Source organism: Primulina tabacum, chromosome 13 (assembly GCF_025594145.1).
Source record: "Primulina tabacum isolate GXHZ01 chromosome 13, ASM2559414v2, whole genome shotgun sequence".
In the NCBI taxonomy this organism is placed as follows: domain Eukaryota; kingdom Viridiplantae; phylum Streptophyta; class Magnoliopsida; order Lamiales; family Gesneriaceae; genus Primulina; species Primulina tabacum.
This window is the reverse complement of record NC_134562.1, coordinates 27,471,375-27,498,769: the sequence shown is the minus strand read 5'-3', so window position 1 is coordinate 27,498,769 and position 27,395 is coordinate 27,471,375. Positions and strand designations below refer to the sequence as shown.

General features: G+C 37.1%; 2 protein-coding genes across 2 annotated transcripts; both read right to left on the bottom strand.

The window, feature by feature from the left end:
• Positions 1-1,127: 1,127 nt before the first annotated feature.
• LOC142522216 (glutamine--tRNA ligase, cytoplasmic) lies at positions 1,128-13,222 on the bottom strand. The gene is made up of 23 exons (XM_075625409.1): positions 12,888-13,222; positions 12,354-12,404; positions 12,130-12,201; positions 11,892-11,991; positions 11,677-11,772; positions 11,141-11,202; positions 10,910-11,011; positions 10,252-10,347; positions 5,885-6,037; positions 5,741-5,796; positions 4,751-4,841; positions 4,592-4,678; positions 4,142-4,339; positions 3,963-4,061; positions 3,491-3,622; positions 3,267-3,403; positions 3,068-3,167; positions 2,850-2,942; positions 2,526-2,626; positions 2,353-2,458; positions 2,172-2,261; positions 1,925-2,054; positions 1,128-1,354 (listed from the first exon to the last, which is right to left on the bottom strand). The coding sequence occupies exons 1-23, from the start codon at positions 13,026-13,028 to the stop codon at positions 1,260-1,262; spliced, it is 2,388 nt and encodes a 795-aa protein (XP_075481524.1). The 5' UTR covers positions 13,029-13,222; the 3' UTR covers positions 1,128-1,259.
• A 13,222-nt stretch (positions 13,223-26,444) lies between these two features.
• LOC142521965 (uncharacterized) lies at positions 26,445-27,024 on the bottom strand. The gene is made up of 2 exons (XM_075625138.1): positions 26,544-27,024; positions 26,445-26,452 (listed from the first exon to the last, which is right to left on the bottom strand). Exons 1-2 carry the CDS (start codon positions 27,022-27,024, stop codon positions 26,445-26,447), a joined length of 489 nt encoding a protein of 162 aa, XP_075481253.1.
• Between the last annotated feature and the right edge of the window lie 371 nt (positions 27,025-27,395).

Genomic DNA, 27,395 nt, shown 5'->3' with positions numbered 1-27,395 from the left:
AATCCAATGCTCTTGATTAATTCAGAATTTAGTATTGCTAGATCCAACGGTTTTGGTGAAGAGTTTGATTATTTCCTTCCAAATAACCAAGCAATTAATCCTTACAAAATATTGGCATTTAAACTAAGGAATTTCGAAAATATCTAGCTTTATTCATGCCTTAACTCTTTTAATTGTGTGATATTCAATTCTTGAAAAAAAAAAATCCTTCCTATATTTCGAAATTTGCTTGTACAGTATCTTGACATTGAGGACTTTCCATTCAGACAATTCCAATAACAATATTAACAATATAATTCTCATTTATCCCAAGAATCCAATCTTAATAATTCCCTTGAAACAATTATTTAAATTGCTTAAAAGATCCGGTTCTCACATAATAGACAAAATATTTTCGAACTTGTTAAACTTTCATCCGCACTTTCTTGGGCTTGAATTCAACAAAAATTATATCTAATTTTTTTTTGAAATATGCACACTAACATGAATCTCAATATCATCGTACAACCACATTCCATAAAGTACATCAATTTCCTTTCGCCTCATTTACACTTATTTGTTCGGTCTTTTAACAAATTAAAAAATTCAAATATAAAAGTAAAATTTACAAACTTCATATTTTATCTTTATTTTATTAAAAAATAATTACGTGTTTTTTAATATTTAGTTAATAAAAAATATTAGTAAAAAAACAAAAAAATGCTAAAAATTAGACTATATATTTAAAACGATTGAAAAAAAAAAACAAATCATACATAATTGAGACAGTGTTAGTTTTAGTTTGTCAAAATAAATTCTCGATAATAAATATTGAATAACAAGAAATTGTTAATACACGCATAATCAGCAATCAACTACTAAATTGAAACTTGCTATAACACCAAATACTTGGCATATTATTTGGTTTCATTCTCGGGAATGGAACGAAATGTCAAAGGATGACATGCAAAAAGAAACGAATTCTATTTCCAAGAAAATACACCACCAAAACAACAAAAATCTTTCTTGGTTTTTGAACATGAATTCAAAACATAACCAACCAGGTTAAATTTAAAATATATACATACCACGAACTAAAACATGCCAAAAAATCATTTTTTCAGACGAGGCCCCAAGTTAGTGAATGATAATAACTTGAATTTACTTTAATAGCAGCTTTGAATAAAACTAGCAATCAACATTAACCATAACTTGTACCAGACCAATCTGAGTCTGTTTTAATATCAAATTACAGGAAATGTTGCGTCCCCCAGCCCACTTCATTTGCCTATCTTTCCATAACTATCTCGCAAAGTAACGATCCGATTAAATACTAGTTTTTCAGGCGAAGAATCCTTATCAACTGCGAAATAGCCTGGAAAAGATTGAAAAAAAAAAAAAAGGACTCATAAGAATTTTGATCTACGGTTGCAGTATGCAGAAAGATCAGAAATTCATCAGTTCAAAATTTATGATATAAAATTGTGTTTTCATTTTCATATGGGTACACAATGCCAGGCATGCATTTAAATTATTTTTGAACGTGCCAGAAACATTTGTCTTAATCTGAAACACAATAAATTTTTTGGAACACGTCTCATTTAAAGTACTCATCCTATATCTTAGTTTTTTTGTGGAGTTTGGTTTGATTGGGAGTTTAGTTGAAAAAATGTAAAGAAAGGGTGTACCAAAAACAGGGAATAAAACGGCTCCATTTCCTCATCTGCTAAGAAAGAATTGTGAAGAAAAGGGTCGTAGAGGACCACAGTCCCTCCACAGAGTTATGTACACCGGGTAATTGGAGGATTATAGTCTTTTAATAATACCAATTAAGGACCTCAAAACCAAATACAATTATAGAAAAACAGGCGCAAAAAAACTTGAAAATGACATTACTGGAAAATTGATGACGAAAAGCGGAAACCTGCAAAGTTTAGAAGTTTACCTAGTCTTTCAAATTGAAATCTGTCACCAATTGCAGCATCTTTCAGTGTAGGAACGGCATATGCATCTGATATGACAACTTTTGATTGAGGGTTCAAATCACCAAGCCATTTTTCGAGCTCAGCAGGATTCTGTTTTGCAACAACACGCATCATTGAAATTTTTATGATAACATGTTCAAAGAACAAAGCAAGATGCAAAACATCAAAAAGGAAAAAGAGCAGTGTGTAATTGCAAAGAGTTGCAACCTCGGAACTGAAGAGTTTGTCGAACAGTCTTACTTCAACCTTGAGTGGATCAACGCCTGGAGAAGATTCTGAAACCCAGTGCAAAACCCCCTAAAGAACAGAATATCAAAGTAGCATTAGGGAAAAGTGAAATCTCAGAAATTCCTGCATGTTTATCACCAAATAATTTCAACCAGAATACCTTTGGTTTGGATTTCTTAGCGAGGTCATACTCCGCATGTACTTCAAGAATAGTTGTGTTATCATCTCCGATAATTACTTCTGTGCATTTGATAGGAAATGCATACCTACATTTATTTTGTGCGACTATTAGTTTGATGAACTTAGGTACGTTTAAATAATATGATATGATACCTTAAAAGGACAGATTTTCCAGGAGCAAGTCCATAGTAGTCTTTCGAATCTTTCATCCGAAAATCTGAATGTTCAATATAAACGACACTTGAGAAGGGTATCTGTTGCAGAGGAAAAAGAGGAGAAATGTCAAACATCCATAACCACTAATGCAATTTATCGCAATGATGCAATACTAGTAGTAGAAATATTGCAAGTCATTTGTATTAACAACAAATACAGTTTAAAACCTTAATAAACCTCGTCAAACTGGCTGGCTGTATCACAAAAGGAAGATAAAGAACTACAGTACAATAAAACAATTTACACAAATTCCATGTATACCTTAAAAAATGAAGATACATCGTCTTCTGGAGCATCAGGCCATTTCTTTGCATCCAGGTTAATTACAGAGTCCTCCATGTTTGTGATGACGACCTGAAACAAAGAAAAACCATATAACATTTGTTATGTTTCCTGCACAAACTTGTAGTTTAGCATTAAAATTCGAGTAAACCCAATCTCCCCGTAAAAATAAATAGATAATGGGTTAAGCCACAAACCTTTAGTGGGTTTAGCACAACCATTGTCCGAGGTGCTGTTTTGTTCAATTCCTCCCTTACGTGGTACTCTAGGCGATCTAGTCGTATCATACTACAGTCACTGCAGTACAGGAAATGGAAAGAATATCAGAGAACAGATAGGTAACATAACCGTGGAGCACCTTGAATAATAGAAAGCTCTACGAAAAAACATTTAAACCTTCTGGTGATTCCAATTCCTCGAACAAAAGCATTTATAGAAGTAGCGGTCACCCCTCTACGGCGCAATCCAGCAAGAGTCATAAGACGAGGATCATCCCAGCCATCAACCCACTTCTCTGTTACCAGACGATTTAACTGCAACACTCAAATCTAAAAATCAGTTCAAAAGAACTGCAAATGCAATTGCAAAAACGGGTTATGTGCATGCAAACTTCTAGTCACCTTCCGCTTTGACATCACTGTATTAGTGATGTTCAATCGGGAGTACTCCCATACATAGGGCTGGTAAAGGCTTAGAGCATCCAATAACCAGTAGTATGATGCTCGTCGTGTCTCAAATTCGAGCGTACAGAGCTGGATAAAGAATCACAAGCAGAAATTTACTCCAATATTAATAAACGTACAAATAAAACAATACATTATCTCTTGTCGCTGGCTAAAATACTTACCCACTTTAAATAAGTATAATTCAAGGAAAATAGAAATTTAGGTATCAAATACCTCAATTTAACATGGTTGCAAATATCAAAAAGAACGTTACCAAAGGAACTAACCAAAACATCTTGTTTTTGATATCCTACGATAACATTTTACCATTTAGAAAGTAAATCTGGATTTTAAAAAAAAAAGATGCTTAAAACTAGTTATAAAATATCTTTAACCAGAGATAAATTCCAAGAACAAAGTGGCATACCGAATGAGTAATATTTTCGATAGAATCAACAATACAATGAGCGTAATCATAACTCGGGTAGATGCACCATTTGTCTCCGGCATGTGGATGAGGAGTGAACTGCAAAATGGAAAGTCAGAAATGATGTCATGTATTATTTGAATTTAAATGATCATTAAAATCCAAGTTCAAATACTCGCCTTGATACGATAAGCAATCAGATCATACATATTGAAATTATCACTCTGCATGTCCTGTTTCATTCTTAATGTTGCTTTGCCTTCTTCGATCATTCCCCGTTTCATGTCATCAAACAATTTTAAAGATTCTTTTACAGGTCTATCTCTCCAGGGGCTGTTCATCTTCTTCTCCCTATAATCCTTTATCTCATCAGGTGTCTGCTTAAAACAGCCACGGTTTTTTTATGTCAAAACTTGAAACTAAATGCCTTAAAGACAAATGAGGTCATAACTAGCTTCAACGTAAATTTATGACATTTTTAATAATTACCAACAGGTCCAACACCATGATGCGCTACAACTGATGAACTCTTCAGAATGGTTTAGATGATGGTCAAAATAAGTTTTAGAAAGCCAGCATAGAATTACAATTAAATACAAGAAAGGAACTGCATGTTCTGCAAAATCAACCTGATGATCAACATAAGCATGTCCTCTTCGTATCAGCTCCACTGCTAGTTCGTAAAGTTCTTGGAAGTAATCACTTGTGTAAGTGATCTATATACATTCCAAAATAGGTTAGAAGATATTAACACAAAAAAATGTCATATCATTGTGAAAAAACTATACCTTAAAAGGCTTCCAACCCATCCAACCAACAATCTCTTCAATGTGATCGATGTACTCTTTTTTCTCAGCTTCTGGGTTGGTATCATCGTATCTTTGTCAATCGTAAACTTAGATAGTCAGTTACCAAATAACCAGTATACACAAAATGAAAGAGACAGCTGACTCTTGAGGTAAAATAAGAGAACCTATTCAACAGCCGGTTCTCAAGACAGAAACATTGAAATTATAATAAATTCATCAGCACACATTTCTGACTACTAATCGTGTAGGTATTTGCATTTCCAAACCATAGAAGCCATTTTCGTGTTAGAAACATCATGCTGAGGGTTTACAAAATCTAACATGTCGACGCATACAAATAACACCATTCCTGGAGCAAACAAACACAACTACACAAGCAAAAGAAAAAAATGTGCCGATGACAACTTATCAACTAAAATAAGCAGGAGCTAGAACAGATATTTCAACTCTAGTTCCAGGGCACCCATAAAAAGTAATTTATGTGATATATCTGATACAGTCAGAGTCATTCCTCCATCTTCCCATTATCTTTTCAAAAGAAATGGCTCAATTAATTTCAGTTAGTGTTGCTAACTATAAAAGTAAAATCATTTGTAACCATCAAAATAAAGTCTCCCTGTACTCCATAAGTCTGTCTTCCTTAACCCGTCTTAATCTTCCGTCCTATATAATACAAATTCTACATCAATGGAGTGCACAATTTTTGTCAATGTACAATCATCACAAGTCAACGACTTCCGCGAAGAACACCAACCAACCACATAATCTATTCTGTCTTTAACCTCAGAAACCACATCCCCGACACATCATTCCCAGAAATACAAGGAGAAAATATTTTATGGATAAAACTAGAATATTAAAATACAAGCAGGCGTCACCAAGTTCAAAAAAGTAATGGTCATAAATTAGAGAATTACATCATTATTGTGATTAAAGAAAATTGATAAGTTAAAGCATAAGCAGACTAACCTCAGATAGCAGCAACCACCTCTCTCTTTCGCTAGGCCAAAGTCCACAAACATAGCCTATAAAATTAATAACCCGGTTTATAGAAAAATTTAAAATATCCCAAAGAAAACGACCTTCAACAGATTAACCTGATAATTTAATCACCTTGGCATGACCAATATGCAAATATCCATTTGGTTCAGGTGGAAAGCGAGTAAAAACTTTTCCTCCAGTGACCTTCAAATGCTTTTCAAGTAATTCCTTTGAATTATAAGCTCGAAGCACAGGACGATCACTGAAATATATTTCTGTGTGCACCTGAAATCAGTGATATATTCAATATCCAAAATAAAACAAAAAACTGAAAGAAAAATAAAGAGAGAAACAGTACGAATATATTTACTAATGTTTGAAACTTATGAATTAGCAACAAAATTCCTACAGATACAACACTGCTTACTGATTACAAACATGATGCACGAGTAAATACAAATTAGTTAATTGAAAATCAAAGTTCACTAAAGCTAAAAAAAATTTCGAGGAAGCTAGTGGGTTCTCAAAGAATGTGTGGGGACGTGAAGTTGACATATAAATCAAGTAAATATCAACACATTCCAACATACTTTCAGCGGGAATAGTTGAGGTTTCCAAAAAACACACAAAGAATACTAGGAGACTTTGAGTTGATAGATGGGAAAAAACGGTCAACCATCAATGCATTAATAATTATCACATAGAGGCACAGTATATACAAGGTGTTAAATTTGTGATGAACAATCTAAAAGTTTTGAAATGTCACAAGCCTCAATTGGTCAATAAAGAGATAGACAGAAAGAATAGAGAATGAGAGACACAAGTTTACTTCAGTCAGTATCAAGTATGGACCTCTTCTAGAGATATGTATAGCATAAAACAGTTCTCAGGTCAGTAATATTTTACACCAATTGACCAAATGTAATCTGGAAGTCTCAAAGAAACTGTCAAGGGGACATTTGAGTCACTACACTTTCATCTCTTTGACATATCATTCTGAAATCTATTTAAAGCAGTGTTCTAAATGGCGGTCGAGGCGGCTGCCTAGGCGATAGGCGGCCCTCGACCGCACCGCCTATGCATGAGGCGGGTGTTTAGGCGGCCCAAGCTATACGGTCGAGATGGCGAGCAAGCGGGCAAGACGGCGAGGAGGCGGGCGAGGCGGGCATTCAAGATTTTAAGTTGTAGTCAACAATTTTAAAAATTTAGACGACACTTTTAAAAACATAGTCAAAGTCAACTAATTTTAAATATCAAAACCCTAGCACACCTCAGTTTCCATTTTTTTTATTTTTGGTTTTCATTCTCAACTCTCAAGTCTCAACCACTAAGCCCACCACACACCACCTGCCGCCCGCCGCCGCCTGCAGCTAGAATATTTAGGTTAAGCATTGCATATTTATTATTTATCATAGTTTTTTATGATATTTCAGATTTTGTGATTTCAAAAATCAAATTTTTTTCCCTATTATTATTGATTTATTGTTGAAGATTAATGGCGAAAAAAGATATACAACCAAGGTTGGAATTTAAGCCAAAGTCTATTGATATTGTTTGGAAATATTGGGTGTTGTATAACAAAGAGAAAAGGGATTAGATCACAAGCAAGTTGTGTAAGAGGCTTATTAAAGGAGGAGTTAATAGAATGAAGCATCATATTGCGGGTATTGTAGGACAAGTTGAAGCATGTCCTAAAGCATCCGATGAGGACAAAAAAAAGAGAGAGATTATCTTGAAAATAGCAAGAATAAAAAGCGACAAAGGGTGGAAAAACTAAAAGAAGAAATCATAGGTGTTGATGAAGAGGATGGTGATTGTCAAGTGGGAGATAATTCAAAATAAAGCCAAAGAACCTCGGGCCTATTGATAAGTGGACATCCGCAATCGATCCAACAAAACATAAATGATGCCTTGAAGGTAAAGTTTACAAATGATGTGCATGAAGATGTTGCTAGATGGATATACGAAACAGGGGTTCCTTTTCATTCAATTGACAATCAAAGTTTTAGACAACTTGTAGAGGCGATTGGCCAATTCGGTCCGGGCTACAAACGTCCAAGTCAATATCTTTTACGAGAGCTACTTTTGAAGCAAGAAGTTGAGAGGACCAAATTTTTTCTAAAAAAACATGAAGAAGAGTGGATGAAAAATGGATGTTCAATAATGACCGATGCATGGACCAATCGCAAGAGGAGAAGCATTATGAATATACATGTTAATTACAAGCTAGGCACTTCATTACTTGGTTCTATTGAAGAATCCATGGAGGCACACACCGGGGTTTATATATTTGAGTTTGTTGAAAAATATATCATTGAGATTGGCTCGCAGCATGTTGTTCTAGTAGTGATGGACAATGCCACAAACAATATGGCAGCGGCGGATTTATTGAAGGTTACACAACCTCAAATTTTTTGGACCTCTTGTGCGACTCATACAATCAACCTCATGCTTGAAGCAATTGGAAAACTATTCAAGTTTAGCGGAATGCTTGAGAAAGCAAAGGCTTTGACTATATTCTATTATGAGGAAATATACCAAGAAGAATGATATTGTGAGGCCCGTGGTGACTAGATTTGCTACTTCATTTTTTACTTTGGAAAGGCTCAAAAACAAGAAAGATCAATTGGGACTCATGTTTACATCCGATGAATGGAGCAAAACAAAGTTAAGGAGTAGTGTGAAGGGGAAAGCGGCGGAAGCGACGGTAACAAGTATATCTTTTTGGAATGGTGTTTCTTTGGCTTTCAATGTTTTCATCTCTTTAGTGAAAGTTTTACACCTTGTTGATGATGACAAGAAGCCCTCAATGACCTCAATGACCTTTTTTATTGGGTGCTCTTACACAAGCCAAAGAAGACATTAAAAAGTCTTTCAAAAAAGAGCAAAATGTCATCCCTATTCTGAAGATTATTGATGAGAATTCTAAGGGTAGACTTGATAGTCCTTTGCATTATGCCGCTTACTTATTGAATCCGTTTTTCTACTTCAAAGATTCAAGCATATCAAATGACATCAATGTTATGAATGAGTTTTTGAATTGTGTTGACATAATGTTTCCCACTGATGAGGACATGCAATCTACCATTGCTAATGATGATTTGTTGAAGTATAACTGTATAAGAGTAACTCTGGGAACTTTGAAGAAAAATGGCGGTCACGGCATATGAGAAGGTGGATGTGTACCATGACTTTGACTAGGGTAGATCTTTTTTCCTTTATTTTTATTCATGTCAGTACATGTATTTTTTTTACCCATCTTTGGTTTAATTATTTTTTTTCCTCTTTGCTTTTTTAAGTTGGATGGTGGTCCAATTATGGTGGTGACACTCCAAACTTACAAAAAATGGCAATGAGATTTCTCTCTTTGACAAGTAGTTCAACGGGGTGTGAAAGAATTTGGAGTCAATTTGAAGGGGTAAATATTGAGAACTAATTCATAAATTATTAATTATGTTATCTATCATTTTTTTTATTAATAACAATGGTTTTAAATTTTTTGATACATACTAAGAAGAGGAATAGGCTTGAGACATCAAGATTGAATGATCTTGTATATGTCAAATTCAATGCCAATCTTATGAAGAATTGTAAAAGAGAAATGGGTGGAGATTTGCTTATATCCTCTCAAGCTAGAGAAGCTCAAGGTTGGCTTGTTGATGATGGTGATGAAGATGAGATCGAGCCGGGTTCAGGACTTACTTGGAGAATGGTAGGGGAGGCCACGGGGGTGGATGAAGTGCTACAACCAAGGATGAGTGCGAGGAACATCCCCATTAGAGAACTTGATGAAGATTTAAATACATCGGAGGAGGAAAATGAAGAAGATGTTGATTTTGAGTCCGATGATGAGAGGATCATGGATGTAGTAGATGGTGCATATGCAGACGAATTGGAAGATTAGTTATGTTTAGTCTAGTACTTGTTCTAATGATAGATAATGGATTGAAACTTCGAAATTTAAACTTAGTTTTTTGGTAAAATTAATTATATTACTTTGTTAGCATAATAGCATTAATATGATGATAAATCTTTATTAATTATCTTGTTAGTTTGCATTTATATATTTATTTGCACATTATCTAGATGATATTATATTGTATGAAGCTTCTTTGTGCTTAAACATTATTTAATTACACATCTTACATAAAAAAATGGTGACTATTTGTGATTATATTGCATGATTATATATAATTATTTATAAAAAATTACTTTAAAAAATTCAACCACCTAAGCGACCGAGGGGGGGCGGTCACCGCCTCCCACAATTTACAACCTTGATTTAAAGTAATGTAATTTTTCTAATTCAATCAAATATACTTCACAGAAATAAAAATAAAACAAGTGATGCCATACAAACCCCCCAAAATTCCAAAAATTCAGAACTATCTAGAAGCATCCAAAACAATCTGCGACAAATTATCCAAACAGCGGTAACCCGATGAATCTAAACCAAGCAACTCAAACAGTATAATATCACAGGACTTCGAAATTTTCACCTTAAAGTTCTCCTCAGGAGAAGGAAATATTGAATATGGATTGATTTCTTCTTCAGATGGTTTCTGCAGAGGTGTCTCTACAAGAATAGTTTTTTCCTACCAAATTCAAACACAAAAGCATAAGAGCAGATGAACATCACACTTATCTGAATTAAAGAGAAAAAATATCACTCATGACTCACAAACCACCAATATTTTTTAGACGGTGCATTTAAAATAAGATAAAATTTTCAACAAAAGATGAACGAATAAAGGTTAAACTACATCACATGAACACATTCATTACACACCAGTGTTCTAAAATTCGGCCTAAGCATCCGCCACAGACTGCACCAAAAAAATGCTAGTCGGCCAGCTTAGCGGCAAGGTGAAAGTGATCTTTTTTAACTTTTTTTATAGGCTATAAACCAAAGCCCAACAAGAAATGTGTTTTATTGGCTTGTCCTAATACACCAAACTTCATCTTATTATGTTGATATCGTGGAATCTGCCTAGGCGCTGGTCTGGCGTCCGACTAGCACCTAGCGAATTTTAGAACCTTGTTACACACAAAATTTGTTGAGTCCAAATTTTAGCAGAAAAAAAAAGAAAATTCACTTAATTCAATTTATTTATTGAGGGGAAACGTTTTAGCATGAAAACATGGCTTACGGCTTACCTCAGCTTTGACTGACTTATCTTTCTTTTTTTTAATGGGCTTCTCATCATCTGCCACAGTTCTCTCACCAAGAAGTCCATATAATTTTGCATCAACAATTTGCTGATGTCAACAAGCGATACAATTAGCAAACTAGAACTAAGTAAATGAAAGTTTTTATTTTAATTTTTGCTGGTTCAGGCCATATGTAAAGTAATAGAAAGGAAGGGTGGAAGGGGTGACAATACTCGCCTTGACAATCTTTGGATCAGCCCACGGCTGCTTCTTTCTTACATGACCAAATAGTTCACCAACTGCACCAAGAGATTTTTTCAAAAAGCAGACGGGTCATTTCTGTTAAACATAAAGAAAAGCAAAAGAACGAGATAAAAATTTGATGAACTTGTGATGTGTGGGATTTGGACAGCGAAAGCTGAGGAGGAGTGTCAAGTGTAGATTGGCATTCAAAGTAATAACAATACTAATCATAAGAGCGGAGGGCTGAGTGTCAAGTGTCAGGTATAGATTGGCAATTCAAAGTAATTAAAATACAGTTCATAACTAATTACTCATGCTTTGAAACCAACAAGCATTCAGTTGCAGACAAAGAACAATAGTATTCAATCTCGAACATTCAGTTTACTTTTATATTTGGAAATAAATAATTCTTGAGACCATTTATGTGCAACTTAAGTGGAACATTCTGCGCCCATCTAGTCATTAATGAACTAAGTATGCTACAGAATCATATCGTTAGTTTCAAGAACCTTATTAACAAAAGAACAAACCATTTGTTCGATATCGCTGCTCCAAAATGATAGACTTTTTCTCTTCAAAAATCTCATCAACAACAACTTCAATGTCTTCTGTGGAGGTCTCAACTCCTATAAACAAATTAAATTCGAGGGTTGCTAATCTCAGTAAAAATTTCACATTAGTTACCAATCTTTACTTAAATCTTCAATATTTGCATATATATTGAAGATGTGAATCATATTCATACCAACGCCACAAGCTGCTTCAAAATCATCAACTTTCATGCTATCAAAAGCAGTAGCAGCAAGAAATGAGAGGGCAGCTTCCAATTGAGCAGGAGACTTAATCTGCACAAGAAAAAGTACGACCATTCCATTGAAAATAAAACTAATTTTTTCTGCAGGCAACTGAAAATATTAAAAATTTGGACATGTAGCTGCAAACATAGTAACATACAGTACATTATAGATGAACAAAATACAAACCTTTGATGAAACAATATATTTGAGCAGTGTGGGCCGATGTACAAGAGCATTTGAGGGGAATTTCGTAGCAACCTGCCAATAAAAAGAACTATCTGTTTTCAATTGTTAATTTGAAAGGAGAGAACCAAGACTAGTCCATATTTACTAATTTAGTACATGGATAAATTCAGATGCACTTAAATATTTCAAAGATGAACAGATATTAAGGGCACACTAACAAATACCGTGTAAAGATGATTCCCAACGGCACGGTCGCAACCATCAGTTACAGCTGCCTGAAATATAGTTTCCAGGATCAGATACACTTAGATTTTTCATCTTAATCCATTTTTAGAAATTATAAATAAAAACACTGCAAATATCCCAGGTGATAAAAGCCATGCGTATAAACAGAGTTGATCAATTCTCTAGACAAAAGCATTTTTCTGGACGTCTTTCACGTGAAGTTCCATTGAAAATATCCAATATCAAAGTGTATCACCTCTCAACAGGTACCAAGCAGAAATAGAATTTTTACCATCAACTTTTCCAGAAAACGTGCCGAAAAGATTATGAAATCTTCAGAAATAACAGTAAAACCAGCATATAACTTACTCATACCTGGAGATAAACTGAAATTACTTTTTTTGTGCAAAAGAAAAGTTCCTCTACACTAATTTTCCGATCAGCCCAGTAGAAAAGCACCCACTTTCACGACGAACAAAAAAAATCCCACATGCATAAACAACAAACCACGCACACAAAGCACACATCCATACCTCGTGAATTACGGCGGTGAGATTAGCAGTGAGTTTGCTGTTCGCAACAGTATTTTTAGCTGTCCTTTCATCTAAACCAATCTTCAGAAACAAATCCAAAGCCTTCTCGCCGCCAATTCCACCCTCTTCTTTCCTCGTCATCTTTTGTCAACAGAAACTCAAGTAATTCGAATTTCAATCGAAATTTTAACATAAAAAAAATCAGAAACAGCGCCTAAATAGAATCTCATAACCCTAGCGACCGAATTTGGGAGATTCAACGGTGTAAGATTCCTTGATACGGCGAGATTCTTTTAAAACCGCAACACGATTTTCAATATTGAGTCAGAATTGGAAGCCGATTTTATTCAGGGCCGGTTTTTATCTTCCGATTCGAGGTTCATTACACTCTTCTAATATTTTATTTTATAGTTTAATTTAATAAATTAATAATATAATTTATGCATCCAATCACAACTCTAAAATATTTTGGAAGTATTCTTTATTATTTTGTATACAAAAATTACTTTATTTCACATATTATTTATAAATTTGTTAAAATATCGATATAAGAAAATGAGAAATTCTTACTCTCTTGGTGAATAAAATAAAATAGAACCACAATATTTTTATATTTTTTTAAAAAATTATTTCACATAAAATTAAATGATTGATTATGCTATAGATAACAAGATTGATATATTATTAATCAAACATTATGTGATACTATTAAGATTGTTTGGTTCAACATTTTGAATATGTGATTAGCTTTTAAATATTAATAAATTTACTATTATACCTGTTGTGCATAATATTTCAGAAGCCCAAAACAAATTCAACAGATGAAAGCCAATTTTTATGTCCAGAACTCAAAGAAGCCCAAAATTCGGCCCAAGTGAAATTGCAGTTGGCCCAATGAATCAACGTGATATCAGTTGCTGCCAGTGCCCGACGTGGAAGAACGTGGAGTGATGGGGGAAGGGAAAACTGCTTGTGCGGAATGTAACAAAAGCAAAAAGAATAATCAGAAAGAGGTCCTCAACAAATTCACAAAAAATCTACAGCAACTTCTCTGCAACTTTGCTCTCATATATTTGATCGTATATTTTTATTTCTAGCAATCGCCTTCCATAGATTTCAGAATGTTTGTTCAAGTTTCTTGTAAAAACTTTGTTCGAATTTATAATGGCATAACAAATGTTGATGTTGTTTATGAATTCCCCCTTTAAGTTCATTATATTCGCCACTTCACGTTCTTATTTTTGGAGCCATTTCGAAGGAATTATAACTAACGGTCGAATCGAGATTCGCAACGCTTGGTAAACGAAGTCAGATTAATTCACATTTGGCACGAACACGTGCCTGGCACGCCCCGCAATTTTCGTGAGAAACAAATTGGCACGCCCAGTGGGACCAAATGTCCTCCAAAGCGTACTGAGAAGAATGAGGGAATTCCTCCATCACAGGGGAAAGTTCATCGCTCACAGGAAGAAGAAATTGATGCAGATGGAAGAACTGTTGAAAGACTTGTTCACCAGTTCGAGGAAGAGACTATGAAGGAAGGAATTGATGTTTCTGGTGTTGGCGGGCCTTCGCTGAACTTTATGTTGGCTATGGAGAAAAATATCCGTTGTGATCTCAAAGAAATGACCCAAACTTTCTCTACTGTTATGATGGAATTTGTGGCAGAAGTGAAGGAATGGAGGAAGTCTGCAAAAGGAGAGGGTGTTACACCAGAAAATGCTGAACTCCAAGAAACTGACGTTAAATTGCTAAAAGATCAAGGCCAAGGATCAGGGATTTCTCAAGCAGGTGAAAATCGCCGCTTGGGGGAAACACGAATTCCTGAATCTGTCAAGGGAGGGAGATACACTCCTCCGCACAAAAGGGATGAGGAATTGGGGTTGAAATTCCAAAACTGCAGCAACAGCAAACAAATGGCTAGTAACGTGTTCTCTGTGACGTCTCCTAACTTACATCCAGGGGTGTATGTTGATGAGGGAATGCGTGGATATTCAGCGCCAGGTTCGGGGAATAACACTCGGGGGGCAATCTATCCTCTTCACCATTTAAGACAAACTCCAGCGTTGGATTTTGAGATGGTACGTGATGTGATTCAGGAGTTGTATGGCCCAGGAGTGAGGCCAATCAATCGACCAGAATTCCACAAATCGTATCCTGATATTGTGGATCATTAAAACCCTTACCCAAGAGGATACCGCATTCCAGGCTTCACGTTATACTCCGGGGAAGACGGTCAATCCAGCGTGGAACATGTGGCCAGGTTTACAATTCAGTGTGGGGAATTGGCAAATTTGGAGAGCTTTTCTAAATACAAGTTACGTTTGTTCCCCAATTCAAGAAGGTGAGGAGCAGATGCCGAGTTTTCCTCCCTGGATCAGAATACGTGAAGATGGCACAGCGAGGACTCGATTTTGAACTTAGAAAGAAGTTCCAAGGGATGGAATTTCGTGATTTTTATGAACTTGCTGTCAAGGTATCAGAGTATGAGGAATTGTTACGAGAGGAGAGTCATAAAAGAAAATCTACAGTGGGCTCTTATTTCCAGGAAGTGGAGGAAGTTGCATTGGCAGAAGTAGCAAACTCCGGATCACGGATTGTCCCTTTCTTGAAACGCAAAAGTGAAGAACTTTCCAAGAAAAACATTCCTCCAGTGCAAACACCCTATACTTTTGATGCATCAAGGACGGAGGAAATTTCGATCACTTGGTGAAGGAGAAGTTTATAACATTCCCCTCAGACCACAAGCTGCCCACTAGGGAGGAATTGAAAGGAAGAGATTACTGTAAGTACCACAATTCCTTCAACCATAATACTAATGCTTGTTGGGCTTTCAAGAATGTCTTGCAGGAAAGAATCAACAAGGGTATCCTGAAATTTCCCGAGAAAAAGGAAGCAATGATAGTGGATGAAGATCTTTTTTCCCCTATAGCCAATGTGAACATGAGCAGTACTGATTTGAGCTTCTTGATCAATGAGAGGAGAAGGAGTGGAAACAGGGACATGTCCATTAGGCCAGGAATTACTATAAAGAAGTGTTGGGTGCCTCGAAAAATGATGTTTGAGGTTAGGGAGAAGAAAACAGAAACTTTTCATGGAAAAGACCGCTGTCACAGTGGAGATGATATGTATTATAGTGGGAGGAATATGAGGTACAGTAGGGGATCCATGGCCAAAAGGCCGGAGAACCAGCACCTCGGAAAGGTTTCATTTCATGGGTCAATGAATGGCGAGGGAAGGAGTGACCAACAGTCATTCCAGAAGCTAATACAGAGGCCACCACCTCTAGACACCGATAATAGATATGAAAGAAAATCTCGTTTTGTTATTCCTCCCAGAGCAATCCCCAATGGTGTATGGAAACGGGTGGAGCATCCAAAGTTACCAAAACTGCTTTCTCGGACCCAAAAACGACGTTTGTTGAGAGAAAAAGCTGTTGAGCGCAGATCTAAGGTGGAGGAATCATTCCAAGAAAAGAAAATATTTGAGGAGGAATATGGAAGGTAGCAAGGAAGAAGAGTTACAAATGGAGGATTTAATTTTAGCTCCGGCTCAGATGAAAGATCGACAGCCGGAGACGGATTTTTTATAAAGATGGAATAGATGAGAAGTATTGTACAAAGTAGGCTGGATAGCCACTTTGGCTAATTTTGAGATATTGACTCGTAGAAAGTTTTTGTAATATGCGAGGAATAGGCTTTTAAGCCATTCCCCGCTGAGCTTGTTTGCAAATAGTGATGGAGCATTGTGAATAAATAAAATCATTGCTCATGAAATCCGATGTAGTTGATGTATTTTGAGAGGAATATTTGTTGTGTTGGTTGGCCAAATTGATGAAAAGTGAAGTTCGTTTATGGCATATCTCGAAACCTTGAGGAGTATTGTTAGAAAAATATTGTTTAACAGTTGGTTGGTAACAAGCAGTGTTGACCCACCATGTTGCATCAATGTTAAAGAAAACAGGCTTTTTGTCGTTTGTTTAGTTTTAGAAAATTTTGGCAGAGTTTCCCTTGTAAATGTGAAATGCCAAAATCCAAATGGATGAAAACAAATCTCAAGCAGCATGTATATGGTAATAACAACATGTTTCCCAAATAAAGTTTGGCTTTCGAGCCACTTTCCAGAGTTACAAATCAGAAGGACATCCGCCAAATTATGGCAAACAAAAAGAGACAGCAGAAATCAGAATAAAAATGAGAATCATCTCGAGTCTGTGCAAAGGTAATAATAGCAAAAGCTCAAGGAATATCCAATCTGAACAAATCCCTCCCATTTGGAATGACAATGTGTTCGAACTTGTTCAGCCTCCTTCAGTGTGTATTCCCATTGTTGGTCTTGAAGCTTCCAAGCTGTATCAATGGTTCTGAACACGTGGACCTAGAATCTTGGAAAGCTGAAATAGGGGAATGACTGTAGGAAAATCAAGACTTGGATTGATACCATGTTGGAATCTTCAGTAGAATTAGGGACAAAGATGGTCTTAACAGCCAAAGGAATATCAGAGTTGGCTCGATGGATTTGCGCTAGGAGACGGAGGATCACTAACCATTCCTGAAAGTAAAGAAAAATAAATCAATACACTTGTGTAAAGTGGCCAAGAGATCATCCTCAGTTGACAACCAAGTAATGGCTTTTGAACAAGTGACATCAAACAAACAAGATATTGGTTCTCTTTGAAGTGAAGTCGAGATCAAGGCAAGTAGATACCTTGTATACTTGAATGAAGGTACATGAAAATAAATGCAGACAAGTTCTCTAGACAACAACAAAAAGCATAAGGTGCAATGATCACATAGAATGGCCAACAAAGATCGTGGAAGATCGAAAGCTCAGACAATGTATCAAACACCTTGAGTGCATGATCAAGAAAGTAGGTGAAGTCCTAAAGCATTTGTGTCATGAAGAAATAGAAAAAATGTAGAAATCTACCTGCTCTTTTGAGATGAAATGGCTTAATGCAAAGGAGTTTGAGGGTGGAAATTTACTTGAAAGTTGAATGGTGTCCACGTGACTCCACGATCCGGTGGCAAATATCGAATAATTGATAACTGTGAAGTGAGAACACGATGAGGGAATCAAAGTTTGTTTATGTGAAGGACAAATTTTGAGGATTGATATGGGTTTGTGCTTGTCTATTTGAAGGGAGAATGAAAGGAGTATAAAATAAGAATTTCACGTTAGGGATTGTTATTAAAGAATTCTGAAGGATGCCGTGACATAGAATGTGGTCTTCATATCAAGTTTTGAATATGGGCCCCAAGTTTTGAATATGGGCCAAAGTGGGCTAAACATATAATTAGCCAAATTGGCTCATGGGCCAAATTGGCTACGGGGGGCAATTGTTGTGCCTAATATTTCAGAAGCCCAAAACAAATTCAACAGATGAAAGCCAATTGTTATGTCCAGAACTCAAAGAAGCCCAAAATTCGGCCCAAGTGAAATTGCAGTTGACCCAATGAATCAACGTGATATCAGTTGCTGCCAGTGCCCGACGTGGAAGAACGTGGAGTGATGGGGGAAGGGAAAACTGCTGTGCGGAATGTAACAAAAGCAAAAAAAATAATCAGAAAGAGGTCCTCAACAAATTCACAAAAAATCTACAGCAACTTCTCTGCAACTTTGCTCTCACATATTTGGTCGTATATTTTTATTTCCAGCAATCGCCTTCCATAGATTTCAGAATGTTTGTTCAAGTTTCTTGTAAAAACTTTGTTCGAATTTTTAATGGCATAACAAATGTTGATATTGTTTATGAATTCCCCCTTTAAGTTCATTATATTCGCCACTTCACGTTCTTATTTTTGGAGCCATTTCAAAGGAATTATAACTAACGGTCGAATCGAGATTCGCAATGCTTGGTAAACGGAGTCAGATTAATTCACATTTGGCACGAACACGTGCCTGGCACGGCCCCGCAATTTTCGTGAGAAACAATACCTTTCTAAGTTTAATTATTTGTTATACACATCTGGAAGCGATACATAATATTAGATAATAATAATAATAATAATGTTAATAATAAAGATATTAATAATCTTTGAATTAATAAGTGTAAATATCATAAAATTAAATATAATAAAAATAAAAATATTATTGATAAGCATAATCAACATTAAAATTTAGTTTTTTGTTATTTTATTAAAATATATACAAATAAATTATTTTTCCAAAATATTAATATTTTTTATATTTTTTAAAGTTTAAATCAAATTATATAATAATGATATATATTAAATATCAGGAATCAACATCTAACGTACAACACTCTAAAATAAACTTTTTATTCAATAAATAACTTTAAAATTTTAAGAAATAAGAGGAGAAAAATGTAATTATTGAGTTTTGATAGTGTATCTCACTTGATTTGTTAGGTTGATAATCAAATAGTTATTAACAAAATTGGATCTTAAACCTGGTCAAAATGATTATTTAAACATCTTAAAATTTTAATCAAATATTGGATAAGTGTTTGACTATTAATATATCCTTGTTTAATCCACTCAACCAAATGAATTCATTTTTGCATGTGCCAAAATTAATTATTATCAGCATACCCTAACGAGATATGATATTATTGATTTCTTAAACAATTTATATTTATTAACGATTGAAGCACATGCAATACATGGATAAAAAAATATGAAATACCAAATTTAAAATATGTATATATTAATTTATTTATTGGTATATTGATAAATGATAAAATATGATTGTCTGTGCAAAGGATGTAACTCATATTGAAAAAAATATTATGTCATCTCCAATTCTGCATAAATCTCATATATTCAATTCAGACAAAAAAAAAAAAAACTAATTGCATCACAAATATAATAATACCATACAAAAAACTGATGCTTTTATTGACGTCCAATAAATTTCCCGGTTTTAGCCACGGCAAAGTATATAAATATAGTGTGGTTCCTTCAAAATCTGTTAGAGCGGATGTCTTATAAGCCAATAGTAGGTTAAGGAATTTCTTGACTCGATTGTAATTAACATTCTTTATTTTAATATAATTTACATTTCATGGTTTCATTTTTGTTTTATCTGTATACTCATGCAATCAACATAGATAAAAACATTGATCATACTGTTTGCACAATATTTGATTTGCGGGCGTGCCAGGTGCGAAAGTGCACCGATTTGTGTGAAAATGATAAAAATCTAACTTCTAAAAACAAACGAAAGTGAATTCTAAATTTGACGGTTCTAATCTCCTAAAACAACTATAACGCCAAAATAAAAAAACTATTGGAATTTGAGGAATAAACCCCTGACATTGTTTATATTTTCAATAAACCGTAGGAATTTACAAGACATAAAAATATAACAAATAGAGTTGATGAAATCTAAAACGACAAGACGTAAATTGCTAGAAATATGCTGGAAAGCTTGAAAAACTATTGCTTGAATATTGGAATTTTAGCAGAGAGCTTTTGCAGATTTGTCTGTAGAGTTGAGTTGTCCTTTTTCTAGTTCTGTGTGGCGATGTCTTTTTCTTCCCAGCGCTGTGCCGTTTCTATCCACTCCCCCATGAGCCCATGATCTTTCCCACTACCTTCGCACGATCTCCATTTCTTCCTCCCACGTTGTGATCGGTTTGAATTGATAAGAATTAATCTGTTATGGGCTTATATAATTTAATTGGGCTTGAACATTAAATTGGGCTTCCATAATTAATTATTTTTGGCCCAAACAATTGCCCCCCGCAAGCATTGGCCCGTTGGGCCAAAATGATTGTATGTAAACCAGATTCTTTTATTTGGAACGGCCCGTGAGCATTCTCTGTGGAGTGAATTTGTGATTTTTGGGCCAAGCCCAATTCCTTAATGAATTTTTTATACCCAGTAGAATTCCCTCCCACAGATTCAAATCGCGATCTTCGGCCCTCTTTCTTCATCTCCTTTGGCGCTCGCTCTTCGCTCCCTGCTGCTATCGGAACATCGTTGTTTCTTCGAATCCCTTCGCCCCTCCTTTATCTTCGTTTCTCCCACGCTGTGGTTGTCGAAGACTTACTGATGGCTCAAGATTCTTCTTCGGTGCTCCCTTCTGAACCAAGCGCTGTGGGCGCGTTCTCTGTCTCGGCCGTCGCCTCCATCCCGCCGCCCATCGTGTTCGCTGGCTCCGCTACCGGCCCTAATCTATTCCTTGCTATCTCTGGGTCGTCGATGGGCTCTCGAATGGGCGCTGGCCAATCTCCCTCGGAACAGGTGAACTCCCAACTCGGCTCGGGTCGTCCCTTGGCAGCCGCTATGTCAATTTTAGACACTCCTCTTGGCGCCTATGCTCATCCCGCGCAACCCATGCCCATGCCGACTTCCCCATTTGTTGCGCCTGCTTCAGTGGATTTCTCGGGGCGACCGATTTCACTCTCTACGGCCATGGGTATTTTCCTCTTCCCTTTTAGTGAATTGTTACTCAGTGTTTCTTGGCTCCCCGAAAGTTGTCGATTCGCCTTGATTGAATTGAAGTTTCCTTTTTCGCTTTGTATGACTTTGTATCCGAGAAACCAAAGGATGGGCGATTGGTTTTTTGTGTAGTTGGGCTAACTCTTTTGACACCGGGTTTTTGTGGGGAATCATAGATTTATTATTATTCGGCCATTCATTAGACTTTGCTTTGTAGGTGCGGTAGAGTAGCCATTGTTTGGCCCTGTAGTATACATCAGTAGCAATTAATTTTCTGAATATTTCTTGCGTGCATGCAGTGGTCTTTGACCCCAAGCAATCTACTGATTCTGATTCTATCTTGGCTGCTATTCCCATGTATCTTCTTTTGTTGTACATTGGCATGTTTATTCTTAGCAGGTAGCATGTATTGGCCATGAGTTGGCCTCAGTTTTCCGGTGTATTCGACACCTAAGCCTTGGTGTCGTTTAAGGCTTTTTGAAACACAGGTAAGACTTAACCCTTACGTGCTCTTATGTGCTCTTATGTGCTGCATCCACTCAAGACGATTCCCTCGCCCCAAACATCTTGCATTGCACTTCAGTCGGATCCCTTTCCCGCATACATGTATATGAATTTGCACTTCAGTCGGACCCCTTTCCCGCATACACGTATATGCATTTGCACTTCAGTCGGACCTCTTTCCCGCATACACGTTTACTTACTGTTCTTGCATACGGTGATTCCGCCTTTGATTTGTTGATTGTTGGTTTGGTTTTGTGGTTGTTGGGTGATGCATGTGGAATGAATGTGGGTTTGTATGTGATGTTTTGTATTGGATGTTGGGAAGTAGTTTCTATTCGTTCTTAATCCACTTAACCCAACTCATTTAAATAGTTTCAATCAAAACCATATGTTGGCTTAAAACTCCACACTCGAGATTATTTCCTCTCTTCATTCTCTATCGAAACACAATGGATCCAATATGATAAAAGTGGCATACTGGCCAACTTTTAATTGATCGTTCTCATTTTTGAACCATAACCAACAAATATTTACATTAGTGGCCCCACGGCCTACTTCAAATAAAATCTTACAATCTGAAGCTAAAACATATAAAAATGGCTGGTTAGCCTATTTTTCTTCCAAAGTCAACTTCTGGGTCCTCTTGGGGTTCGCATAACTCCCTTGTTCTCTTCAGGTTCTTCCTCGTTGTCCGCTCGGTGAGCTCAACTCCCCGCTCGCTGTGTTTCTTTCCTGCCATATTCTAAGTGGCCTCAAGGTCTACTTCATGGGTCTGTCACTGCACATGCAAACAACCAATTTATACAATGGCGGTACGATCTTCTTCAACATGATTTCTCGTACCATAAAAACATTGGAAATATCGACCGAATTCATATATAATAAGTGGCCATAAGGCCGACTCCTTAGTGAAACAAAGGGCCTTCAAAATAATGAAAGTGGCTTAGTGTCCCACTTTCTCCGATCAATTTTATTGTTGAATCATAAACAACAGATATTTATTTCAGTTGCCCTAAGGCCTACCTCACATGACATCTTGAAATAAGGAACTAAATATATACAAAAGTGGCCCTAAAGGCCAACTCCCCACTGAATATTAGCCTTCGTGTTTGCTTCACTCGCAAGCTTTTTCTACTTCTTCCCTCATACTTGGAAAATACGGCTTGAGATACTTGCCGTTTATGCATCTTTTGTGTGGATGGCCATCTAAGCTTGATAGCCAATATGCATTTCCGTCTAACACCTTATGTACTTTGAATGGTCCCTCCCAGTTGGGAGACCATTTGCCCAGCTCCCTATCCTTTGTTCCTAGTGGTAGTATGGTCTTCCACACTATTTCTCCTTCATGGAAACTTTTCCTGTTAACTCTTTTGTTGTAGATTCTCGCAACTTTCTGTTTTTGTAACAATAAAGCATTGTACGCTTGGATTCTCAGCTCATCCAGTTCTTCTAACTCCATGATCATTGCTTCATTATAATGCTCAAGGGAAAGTTCGTTTTGCTTTGCCACTCGCATTGATGGTACCATAATCTCCAATGGGAGCACTGCATCATGGCCAAAGGTAAGGGAAAAAGAGCTCACTCCAGTGCCAGTCCTCTTGGATGTTCTGTACGCCACAAAGTTTCTGATAATAGCCTTGGCCAATCCCTGAGATTCTCCTCCATCATCTTTTGTAGAATCTTTATCAACACTTTATTTGACGCTTCGGCTTGCCCGTTGGACTGTGGATAATGAGGGGATGAGTTTATCAATTTAATTCCATAATCTTCTGCAAATTCCCTCATATCTGAGCCTGTGAACATAGTTCCCTGATCCGTGGTCAATGACTCTGGAATTCCAAATCTATGAATAATATTTTCTTTCACAAAGTTAATGACATCCCCTTGCTCCGCTTTCTTCGAAGGCACTGCTTCTACCCATTTGGTGAAAAAATCTGTAGCCACAAGGATGAACGAGTGGCCTTTAGATGATGAGGGGTAGATTTTCCCTATTAAGTCCATGGCCCAGCCCTTGAATGGCCATGGTTTGACAACGCTAGTGAAGCTCATCCGCCGGAATTCTTTGGATGTTCCCTGTGTCTCTGACATGGCTGGCATCCCCTAGCATATTTGATGCAATCTTTCAGGATGGATGGCCAATGGTAGCCATACCTCCTTATCAACCATCTCATCTTTATTCCAGATTGATGCGCTCCACACACTCCCTCATGAACTTGCTTCATGATCTCCAAAGCTTCTGGGAAGCCTATGCATATGAGGAGCAAACCATCTAACCCTTTCCTGTACAAATCTCCCTCTACTAAAACGTAATTAAGAGCTCTCATTTTTAAACCATGTGGAATATCTCTCCCGGTTGATTCTAGCACCATTTTCATGTCATCCCTCCAGTCACTAGCTAAGTTTATATCCAAGTTGAGCGTGTCTACCTGAATCCCTCTTTGCTGAATTGAAGGGTGGTTTTTCTTCTGAATCAACACCAGCCTGTGTGTAAGTTCTGGAGACATCTTCAATCCCGAAGCAACCTGTGCCAACTCGTCTGCCTCCCAATTTTCTTGTCTTGGGACATGTACTAATGACACTTCCTCGAAATCATCTAGAAGTTGGGATGCCGCGGTATAGTAAGGAGCCAAGGACAAACTTGTGCATTGGAACTCCCCTGACAGCTGTTTGAGTACCAGCTGAGAATCCCCTGATATTAATAATTCTCTTGCCCCTTAATCTTTCAGAATTTCCAATCCAATGACCAGTGCTTCGTATTCTGCTTGATTGTTGGTGCATGGGAAATCCAAATTAAAGGATAGAGCGGTTTTCACACCTCTTGGGGAGGTGATCACAATACCAGCTCCAGCTGCTGTTTCTGTACTTGATCCATCGAACTTCAACTCCCAGGGTTGAACTCCTACTCCACAAACTGGAAACCCAACCTGTTCTCCAATAAACTCATCAAGTGAAGGGTGATCAGCTAAAAAATCGATGATAGCTTGGCTTTTTATTGACTTTTGGGGGTAATAGGTCAATGTAAACTCGGCCAATGCCAAAGACCATTTACCAATCCGCCCGGAGAGAATGGGTCTATTGAGCATGTATTTAATCAAATCGGTTTTAGCTACCACAAACACTCTTGATTGAATCAAATAATGTCTTAACTTAGTACAAGCATAATACAGTGTTAAGCACATCTTCTCAATTACAGAGTATTTCACCTCTACAGGAGTAAGGAATCTACTCAAATAATAGATGGCTTGTTCATTTCCTTCATGATTATTTTGAACTAGTAGACATCCAATTGATTCATGAGCAGCGGATATGTATAATTTAAGGGGTATTCCATACCTGGGAGGCATAAGAACAGGTGGGTTAGATAAATATCTCTTGATCACATCAAAAGCTTTCTGATGCGACTCTTCCCATTTGAACTCACCGCTAGTCTTTGAACTTCAACAGCTGTGAAAACTTCTTCGTCTTCCCTGCAAGGTTAGAAATAGAACTCCTCAAGAGTAATTCACTTGCCCAAGGAAGCGTTGCAACTCTTTCTTGTTTCTAGGCGGATTTGCCTCCATAATAGCTTTGGCTTTGTTTTTATCCACTTCAACTCCCCTCTGATGTACAAGAAATCCCAAAAAGTTTCCCGCTTTCACACCAAAGGCACATTTCAATGGATTTAACTTTAACTCATGTTGCCTCATTCGTTGGAAGCTTTTCCTCAAGTGTTCAATGTGATCAGCAGCTTGTTTAGATTTCACAACAATATCATCTATATACACTTCAATATGATGTCCTATCATATCATGAAAGATCGAGTTCATAGCCCTTCGATACGTGGCTCATGCGTTTTTTAGCCCGAATGGCATAACAAGCCATTCAAACGTACCAACAGCTCCTGGACATCTGAATGCAGTTTTGTGAGTGTCAGTTTCTGCTATTTTGATCTGATTGTAACCTGAGAATCCATCCATGAAAGACAACAACTCATGTCTAGCCACTGAATCAATCAACATATCAGGTATCGGCATCACATATACATCTTTGGGAGTTTCACAGTTCAAGTCTCGGAAGTCGATGCTTATTCTGACCTTGCCATTCTTTTTCATGACTGGCACAATGTTCGAAAGCCATTCGGTATATCTGATCGGTTTTATAAACTTGGCCTTTAACAATTTCTCAACTTCTTCTTTCACTTTCAATTCGACTTCTTTTGACATGCGACGAGATGACTGCTGAAATGGTTTGAAACCTTCTTTGAATGGAAGGCGATGTTCTACCAATTTTCGGTCCATGCAAAACAATCTTTGTATTCCTTCGACATGCTGATCAAGTCTTGCTTCAACTGCTCTCCCAGTAGCTTACTCACATATACCACTTTTGGATTCTCAAGCTCCCCCAAGTTAATCTCTTCCAATGGGTCTTGAACTTCGTGTTGGCCATCTTCCATTTGAGATGGCGCCATCAAAAACTCATCGAATTGGAGCTCATCCTCTTCGTACTCTTCTTCTTGGACAACTTCAGTTCCATAAGTGTCCCATGCTTCCTCTTCCTTTAGTTTATCCAGTACTTGCTGCACATGTGCCTTCCATATAGAGGTTGCAGCTACCTCTTTTTCTTTTTGGTTCAAATCAATCATCAATCTCCTCAATTAGCGGCTGAATTATCGGCCTACACGGCACGATAATAGTAGGTTTGAGGATTCTTTCCAACACCGAGCTTGGAGTTGGTGTTTGCATGTACAGTGGGTTCTCTTTCTTGCCATTGCTACGGATTTTGATGGGCCCGAAATCCCCATTGTAATATCTAGCCTCAACTGCACTTGCACTTGCACTTGTTTGAAACGGCTGTCCATCAGCTTCCACAACCTCTACATCATCCCCTTTCCAAAATAACAACAGTTGGTGCATTGAGGATGAGATGCACTGGTTTGCATGGATCCAGTCTCTGCCTAACAACGCTTGGAAGTTGGCGGAGGAGTTCACCACGAAAAATGCACATAACGATGACATACTCCCCGCAGTAACATCAGCAGGGAGTACCCCAATGGTCTTGGTGGTTTCCCCTGTAAATGCAGCAACCGAAACTTCCGAAGGAATCAAGTCTTCTTCATTTTTGCCCAGACTTTTCAACATTCTTACTGGAAGAACATTCACAGCTGACCCATTGTCAATCAAGACCCTAGATACTAGTTTCCCATTGACATGGGCCTTGATGTACAATGGCCTTATGTGCTTGGTCATGGCCGGTGTAGGTTTCTCAAGTATTACCTGTTGAGGCTTATTTGGGCGGCCCTCCTGGATATCACTCTTGAACTCCCCTCAAGGAGTTTATTTGCATGCTCTTTCTTTTGCACTGATTCCTGGGGCATCAACTCCCCGTCCTATTTTTCCATCATTTTAAATCTCTCGGGTAGTATCACCACTCCCGTGGCACAATCCACGGTGATGTGAAATTCTCCAACGCAAAAATTAATTGTTTTTCTTGCTTGATCATCCTCTTCGCTTAACAAATCATCATCATCTTCAACAAACTTATCCTCAGTAGCCGATCTTCCAAACTTGGATTTACTCCCCACTGGCTCCATGGAGACTGGAACATCAATTGTGGGTTC

Bases quoted from the DNA above. Each gene is read 5' to 3' on its own strand.
- LOC142521965 (XM_075625138.1), bottom strand. From the start codon at position 27,024: ATGACCAAGCACATAAGGCCATTGTACATCAAGGCCCATGTCAATGGG.
- LOC142522216 (XM_075625409.1), bottom strand. From the start codon at position 13,028: ATGACGAGGAAAGAAGAGGGTGGAATTGGCGGCGAGAAGGCTTTGGAT. The intron at 12,405-12,887 runs GTATGGATGTGT...ACTATATTTCAG, and splicing joins TCACCGCCGTAATTCACGAG to GCAGCTGTAACTGATGGTTG. The intron at 4,340-4,591 runs GTTGATTTTGCA...TGTTTTAAGCAG, and splicing joins ATGCTTATGTTGATCATCAG to ACACCTGATGAGATAAAGGA.